An 8,738-nucleotide genomic window follows, 5' to 3' on the forward strand; every position below is an offset into this window, starting at 1 on the left:
AACACACTAAAATGTATGCCAAGTGCTTCCATAACCATACGTTACGAAAAAGAATATTTATTTAAATTAAAATCAAGAATTTTTCATTTTCTTTCATATTTTTTAATAATTCATTCGAATGTTTGGTATACTATCTCGAAAAAAAAGAAGTGCCAAAATATTTCCTTAAACCTCAACCATATGTCGTGCTTGAGACGAAATATTCTAGTATAATAATAATAAATATGTAAATATATAATTCTGCATAAAATCATCTTTATGCTAAATCGGTCGATAAGATATCGATAACGCTGTTTAAATACTAATTCTAAATAAATTAATATCTGAGTTTATCGTAGACATCGCAAATTCTGAAAACAAAATTTCTTATTAGCATAGCAAAACAAGCATATCAAGAATTAAAAAAAGTTATATGAACTTCTTTTTTAATATCCTTTTTTAACCGATCACAATAATTCATATTTAAGGCTGTTTATCATTCCTAATTTTATAATGGTTTATGCCAACAATGAATACAGGCGTAATTTTTGAACAATTTTGATTAACAAGAATTCATTTTAAAGATGAAAGTTTAAGCGAAAATATGACTTTTTCGAATTTTTAAAAAAGCTTTGTTTTTATACATAAACTATTCTCAAAAAGACATAATTTTTTGAGACGATATTTTTCGAAAAAATTAAAGTTTTTTCAAAAATTCGTAAAATTGCACTTGATTTTTCATTTTTAAAATAAGATCTTGTTTATCAAAATCGTTCGAGATTACGCCTGTACTCATTGTTAAATCAAACCATTATAAAGTTAGAGATGAATAGTCATAACGAAAACAATGTTTACACATGTAGTTCATATTTTGTCTATACTTACAGCTGCAGTAACGCTACGAGCAAAAGAAAACATTTTTTTTTGTTTTTAAATAAAAAAATCACGTAGAACTGATCACGGAAAAACATCACAATCCTTTTTAAACGATGTAAAATGTGTTTGGATGTAAAATGCGTTTGGAGCACTTTGTCGACAAAGCAACAAAATAATAATTAAGATGGTATAAATCACGCAAATCAATTTCATTTCTATATTATAATATTGAAATTTTGTAATAAATTTTGTACTAATAACTATTAATAAATTTCTACAAATGACTACTGTTTGGAAAATTGTTTGTACCGTTTGGATAGCTTGAAAAAGTTTTCTTTGAGATGTATGAAATATACAAATAACGATTACTTTCTATATGGTACCAACTTGCCATCTACAAGTTCAGTGAACGACGTAAGCAATGTTAACGTCGCTCTTTTATAGGTGGCATTCGTCCCCACGAGGTCCCATTGGAGGACCAAGCTCCCTGGATTTTAATTTTTTAGCTAGAACGTACGAGGATGAACAGTTTCCCCTTTAATGTAATTAGATCTTTTTATTTCCCAAAGGTACATGAGAAATTAACTAAAGAATGTTGACAAAGGACAATTAATTTTTTTGACCATTTTCATACTATATAATTGATTTTGTAGAATACGACAAAAAATTTGTTTCTGAAAGTTATATCTACTTTCATATTGCTCGGTAACAAAAGATATTAAAACTTATTCTCGTAATATTATCTTCTTCACTTTTTGTATACATAAATTAACAAACATTTCTCTTTCTTTATTACACAACAGTAAAGAATATAGATTCGTCGAAAATCTTTCGTCAAATCTATTTTTTTTTCGTAATATTATTTTTTTCTTTTTTACGTATTTTATTTTAATACGTATCTTAATACGTATTTTATTTAATAATTTCTTATTATACTACGCAGGTCAATCATTATTTTCTATTACGTGGTCAAAAGAGCTGAAAAGGCCGAAAAAGATATGAGTTGGAAGGAAATCAATTTCATAACCAATCTCTTTTTATTCGACATATTATTTTTTTTTTTTGTTTTTTTAACTACCATATGAAATAATCTATATTGTATAAATGCAGATTACAATAAACGCTTCTGCTTCATTTTTATTGATAGATTCCTTACCAAGGAATAATATTACTTGAAAAAACATTAGTTCTTTGTTAATATTCTTTCATAATAAAAATATCTTGTGGCCGTTAATATACACATTTTTAGTTCCCATCTGTCAAACATCGACCAAAAATATTGTTTATACAAAAAATATTTACTTTCCCGATTTCTTTTTTGTCATAATAAAAATTATATCACGGGCGAATTAATTAGTATAAGTAGTACCTGCTTTTTTATTATTATTCTTAAACATCAGCTAACATTATTCCTTCCTATGAACAACTGCATTTATAAGAAAATCGTTTCGAAGAATCTTTCATCAAAAACATATTCTTCATCTACGATGATCCAATGTAATATCAAGCATTTAACTTTGGAAGTTGTCGGATGTTATCGTCTAAAATGATGTGTTTTAACATTTTAAGCTTTTTATTGTTACAGTTCATCGGTGATGACATGACGCTTTGGTATAGCTTAAATTTAAAAAAAGGAAAAAAAACAAAAATACATATCTATATATTTTATTCGTAGAGAGCATATATTGAATTACAAGGTATCAATTGGCGATATTATATTATCAACGGCTCTTTTAATGCTTCTTGGGGATACTATAAATCAATGGGCAGAATTTAAAGGCAAGACATTTCCTTTTCAAACATTGTCCTTGTTTTTAAGTGATTCGTAAAGATCCATACCGTATCCATTATGTAATTACAATTAATCAGGAAGAAGAAACAGAAGACAAAATTTATAATGACAGTAATAACGAACTTTGACGAGACTAATATGACGCTGTTTTACAAAGATTTATTCAAATGATCGAACGAGGAAGCTTTATTCGAGATCGGACAAAAGGCAACTTTAGATAAAGGTCGATAGCTAATAAATCGATTGAAATCAGAAAGGATGTCGTCCGACAATTGCACGCGGAACCTGGATCAAAGTGAAATTTTTCCTCTAACAAGGAAATCAATTTTTTCTTACAAAAGAATATTTCATCGAGGATTTTTCTTGGAATCCTCAAAAAGAGTCAACGTAGTCTAGAAAATAAAGATCAATCATGATGTTGACAATGTCCTTGGATATCGAACTAATGATAATTTGAATAGCACTTGCTTAGAAAATTATAGATACGATAATAATATTTACTTCAAGACAATCGGTGAAATTAGGAATGATAAGAAAAATCTTATGGAGATTAACAATGATTCAAAAATGTTTTTCTCATATTGATTAATCCATCTCTTAACTGACGCTGAAGAAGAAGAAGAAAAAGAAGATGAAGAAGAAAAAAAATAAGATGAAGAAGAAGAAAAAATTAAAGATGAGACGATAGATTTTATTTTGACAATGATGATTCCAGAGATAAATTTAATTCTAAACAAAATGATGTTGATGTCTGGCCGATCATTGATATAGCAAATCTCAATTTGATTTCGAAAATACGTAATACGACGTATCGCAAGAACGAAGTTAAATGGATGATCGAGACCAATAATAATAATATAAAAATAATAGAAAGTAATATCGAAAATAGAAACGATTATGAGAGTGGAAAATTTAATTATGGATTGAAGAATGAATTTAGAAGGAATCAAATTCAAATTAAGGAAAGTTTAACTTTCAAAATGATTAACCCTACAGGCACGATCAAAAGATGTAATGTTTGTCAAAATAATGTTATCCCGGAAATATTTTCAAATTCTACAAGAAATTTTAATTTCACGTTTACATCATCATGTCATCGTAATTCCATCAATTTAAAATAAATAATTATTCAATATAATTAGAAATAGAACAAATTATAAATTCAATGTTCCAAATTGTTTGTTATAATATTCGCGACATGTATACATAAGATATTCATAATATTTAATATACATTTTTTAGAAATATAGGAACTCGAACGAATTAATTTGTTGCGTATCGCGAATTCTTTTGTTAATAATTAAGAATATAAAATTAATTAAGGATATTAAAAAAGCAAATATTTCTTATACTGATTAATTCATCCGTGATATAATTTTTATTATGACAAAAAAGAAATAAAAAAAATAATAATTTTTTGCATAAACAACATTTTTGGCCGATATTTAATAGATGGGAATTAAAAATGTGTATATTAACGTCCACAAAATATTTTTATTATGAAAGAATATCAACAAAGAATTAATTTTTTTTTTTCAAGTAATATTATTCCTTGATCAATAAAAATGAAGCAGAAGCATTTATTATAATATACATTTATGCAATATCGATTATTTCGTATGATAGTTAAAAAAAAAAATAATATGTCGAATAAAAAGAGATTGGTTGTGAAATTGATTTCCTTCCAACTCATATCTTTTTTGGCCTTTTCAGCTCTTTTGATCACGTTATAGGAAATATTGATTGACTTGCGTAATATAATAATAAATTATTAAATATTACATTATTAAAGTAAGGATTAATATTTATTTTTTCTAACATGCCTGTATAAATGTCTACCTGGAATTCTTTTTCACTACTGTTTGTACTATAAAACATATTTGAGTTTGGATATTTTACCATTGTTCTGAAAAAAAAAATGAGTCAATAAGTTAGAATATTGTAATAAGTAATACGAAATCACAAAACAATATATACCAAGAGAATATTAATTTTCTGATTTTCTGAATTATTAGTGAAGGGATCTATCTATATCGCTCGACGCTTCAATATAAACTGATTTTAGCTTTGAAAATCTCTTTCTTCAGTTTTAGGATTGTTTGTTTATTTTATAAAATTTCACTATATCGTACAAAGCATACTCGCATATTATTGCTACACAAATCCTTTTTATCATTCTCCTTAAGCAGATTAAATTAAATTCGCACGATCTTCTCAGAGGGAACATCCGAGTGCAAAGGCTTAATATAAAATATGTAAAAAAGAAGAAGATAATATTACGAGAAAAAGTTTTCAAACAATATTTTTTGCTATCGAACAATATGAAAGTAGATATAACTCTCTAGGAAGAAATTTTTCGCGGATTTTACAGAAACAATTATATAGTATGAAAATTGTAGTATCATTTATATCTAATAATATTATTATACTCTTTTCAAGTATAACTTAGACTTACAAAAAGAGACATTACAACTGTTCATCATCCCTGGTTTTATAATGGTTTATGCTATCAATGAGAATTAGAATAATTTTTAATTAATTTTGATGAACAAGATTTCATTTTAAAGATAAAGATTTAATCTAGAAGTCTACCTTTTTGAATTTTTGAAAAAGCTTTATCTTCTTTGAAAGAGTTCGTATTAAAAAATAATATCTTTTCGAGAATAATTTATGCACAAATAAGCTTTCTCAAAATTTATATAACTTTTTCATAATATTGTTTGATAACAAATGCATATAAAGTATATACATTTGTTGATTATTTTTTCAAAATTAATAATTAGTAAACATGTATCATATATTAATATTAATAAAGATCGAAACATGTATTGGTTTCCACATTATCTACGTGTCTTTTCTCCCAGCGTTATTTTGTTACCTAACCTACACAAAACCAATTGTTACGTACATGTGAAAAGGAATACCAACAAGCTTATATACCAATACGATAAACATATGGTGGGGATAGTGTTACCCGTTTGATTTGTAGTTTATATTTTGTCCGTATCTGTCGCTGAAGTCACACATGCTTTAAGCAAAAGGTAATAAATAGCCTTAATGATAGATGATATATCATTAGAGAAATACAGGAAAAGTTATAAAACGAAAGTTTATGAACTGTGACATCGATAAATAATCCAAACTAAATAAATTAATTAATTAAAATATAATTAAAAATTACAAGGTTCGTTTATATTAACGTATATAACCTAATGTATATGCATTTTTCTTATTAATATACTAATATTTTTTATACTATATTTTTTCTAGAAATTAATTTCTTCTCGATAAAAGGATGATAAATAAAATGATTATTAAGAATTTTGTAAGGTAAGAAGGAAATAACTTTAGGAATTAAATTTTTAGATAAGTAATATAGCAATAAAATAAAAATATAGTAGCTTCAAAAATTATCTTTTTCTTTCTTAATTTATGTTATAGTTTTTTATTTTTTTAGCATCGAAAGTACCGCAATAGAAATATGTTAATAGTCACTGAATCTTGTAGTATTATAATAAAGATGATTCATTTGAAAACTAGAGAATTATGCTTATATTAATATATATAGACAAACCATCCATACAAATAATTATACCTTTTTCTGAAGAAACTGATTTTTACAGAATTATTACAATGTATTTTTAAAATACTCTTTTACTTATTACGTTATTTATTTAGTACTTTAGAAAATGGTAAATAGCGTTTATAATTTTTTTCATATCAGATATTGATCGGTAAAAATGTAAATTTTTAAACTAGCATTTAGATGCTTGGAAAAATTATAAATATAACTCCTAGTCATAGTTAACTGTATATAACAACTTTAAACTTAATGCAAAAGGTAGAAAGGAAAGACGTCCTTCATCGGAAACATCCTAACATATACAGTCTTTTTCAAAGTAGATTGTAATTCAATGCTTTTACCTTTTAACTGAAGACAAATATTTTCAATTATGTCGATTGTATCATTGACGTAACTTCATGCGGTTTTGTGGTAAAAATTAGTAATATTATTACAGGATTTACCTGATGAATCATTGAGATATAAATAATACTTTTAAGACAACCTATAGGTATTTGGAATGCTATAAACCAGTTTGTAAATCTTTTTATTGTATCTTCTATTTAAAGAAATGCAGACGCAGAAACGCGCATTCTCTCCCGCGATCTCATCTTCGGTACGAGCGTGACATGAATCAAGTTAGCTTTGGGAAACTCCTGAAGATCGATGACGTAGCTCAATCCTAGCCGCTTAGCGCCAGTCTTACCGATTATATTACAAAGAGCGGTACATACTCCTGGTAAGAATGAAATAATAACTATTCATTGCCACCCACATGTCTTCGACTTACGTTGGTTTCGATCGTATCGGTAAACTTATCCTTTCACTATGGGTAGCATCCTTATATATATACAAGTATCGAAACAGGATGTCCTCAGTAATAAGTGTTCAATTGTCTTATATACTCTGCAGGTATTCTTGAACATTTGACGATAAATGATTAAATGGATAATATGTTTTCCTCGGACAATATTTATTTAAGATGTTATTTTTTTGTTATTTTTTTTGCTACGACGTACGCAGCTCCAGGTATCGTTTATTTTTTTTTTTGTTTTAAATTATTTAATTTCTTTTCTATTATTATTTTAATAACGCGATATTTTTCTAGGAGGTTTAGGATCGTTTGCCGGTAGTAATTCCGCTGCATTCAGTATGTATATTTCTATTAATTATTTTCATCGTTACATTATATATATATATATATATATATATATATATATATACGTTTCGTAAAAATTAATTATTTCGTAAATTAAACATTGAAATAAAAATGAAATTGTGGCCTTTTTCTTATTGCTTTTTAATAAAATTTCAAATAAAATTTATATTATTTTAGGTAGTGCTTCAGCTAATGCATATGCAGGCTCTGTTGCAAGTGCAATCAGTTCTGCAAATGCTTTCACTGGTGGTACTTTCCCTTCAAAAAATCCTGATGGAACATATGGATTAACTCATCAGCAAGGCATTTCTGCTGGCTCTGGAAGTTATGTAGGACTTGGAAGTATTAATCCAGATTCTAATAAGTTTGGATCACCACATCAAGCCTTTGGTACTAAAGGAAGTTACAATGATAACAAGTCTCAAACAGTATGTTCTGGATGTCCAAATGTAAAAGAAAAATGGGAATTAGATAATTATGATGATCAATCTGAAGAAGAACCACAAGAAGAAGAGGAAGAAGATGATTGTGACGATGGTCAATACAGACCTGAACATCATTATCACCATCATAAAAGTAAAGTAGATAAGAAACAAGAACAACAAACTGTGTCAAGCGTACATAAAATAGGAAACAACGATCAATATAATTATAATCAAACTAATGATAAAGATGGATATAGTGATAATAAAGGACCAGAGAATATTCATGATGGAAGATATAATAACTATGGTAATTCTGGACATGTTGGAGCAAACAATCAAAATTTAAATAATAATTATAATGCTTATCAACATGACACTGGTGCTTTGAAAGATTCTTTGCATCCTTCTTCAAGCTGGACTGATATAAATAAAAAGAAAGAAAATGAAAACAAAAATTCAGGCAATTCTGGAGTTGTAACACCTACTTCGACTATCGGAAAGAATTATGGAAATACAAATATAGGTGCAAGTGGTGGTATAACGCCAAGCCAAATAAATTTAGGCTTGACAAGAGACACCAATGCAGATTGTTCTAATACTAAATCTGGATCCAGAGCAAACTGTGTAGAAAGTATAGCTGATTCTAATTCAAATCAAGCACCTGTTAAATTAAGCCAATCAAATATTAAAAAAACCATTAATGCAATAAGTTCAGAAGGAAACAGAGCTACTACGGAATGCAACAATTTACATGGAAATTGTGATAGTAGTAAAACAGGTGAAACAGCACAATACCAATCTACATCTGTAGATAGTACAAATAATTTGCAGAATGGATACACTGACAGTACTGAAAAAAAAAATAAACCACATTCATATGATCAAGAAAAAACAGGACAATGGAGAGATCAACCTAATAAAGGTAATTTGCCAAGTGGACCTGCT

General features: G+C 27.3%; 1 protein-coding gene across 1 annotated transcript in view; it reads left to right on the forward strand.

The window, feature by feature from the left end:
- Positions 1 to 6,778: 6,778 nt before the first annotated feature.
- The window catches only part of LOC122627513 (putative uncharacterized protein DDB_G0282133), a 4,122-nt gene continuing 2,162 nt past the window's right edge, over positions 6,779 to 8,738 (forward strand). Inside the window, exons 1-4 of the mRNA XM_043808648.1 lie at positions 6,779 to 6,948; positions 7,122 to 7,238; positions 7,318 to 7,359; positions 7,546 to 8,735. Of these exons, the coding sequence (XP_043664583.1) occupies positions 7,154 to 7,238; positions 7,318 to 7,359; positions 7,546 to 8,735 (1,317 nt within the window). The 5' untranslated portion in view covers positions 6,779 to 6,948; positions 7,122 to 7,153. The remainder of the gene's footprint in view (positions 6,949 to 7,121; positions 7,239 to 7,317; positions 7,360 to 7,545; positions 8,736 to 8,738) is intronic.

This window comes from Vespula pensylvanica, chromosome 3 (assembly GCF_014466175.1).
Source record: "Vespula pensylvanica isolate Volc-1 chromosome 3, ASM1446617v1, whole genome shotgun sequence".
NCBI classification, from domain to species: domain Eukaryota; kingdom Metazoa; phylum Arthropoda; class Insecta; order Hymenoptera; family Vespidae; genus Vespula; species Vespula pensylvanica.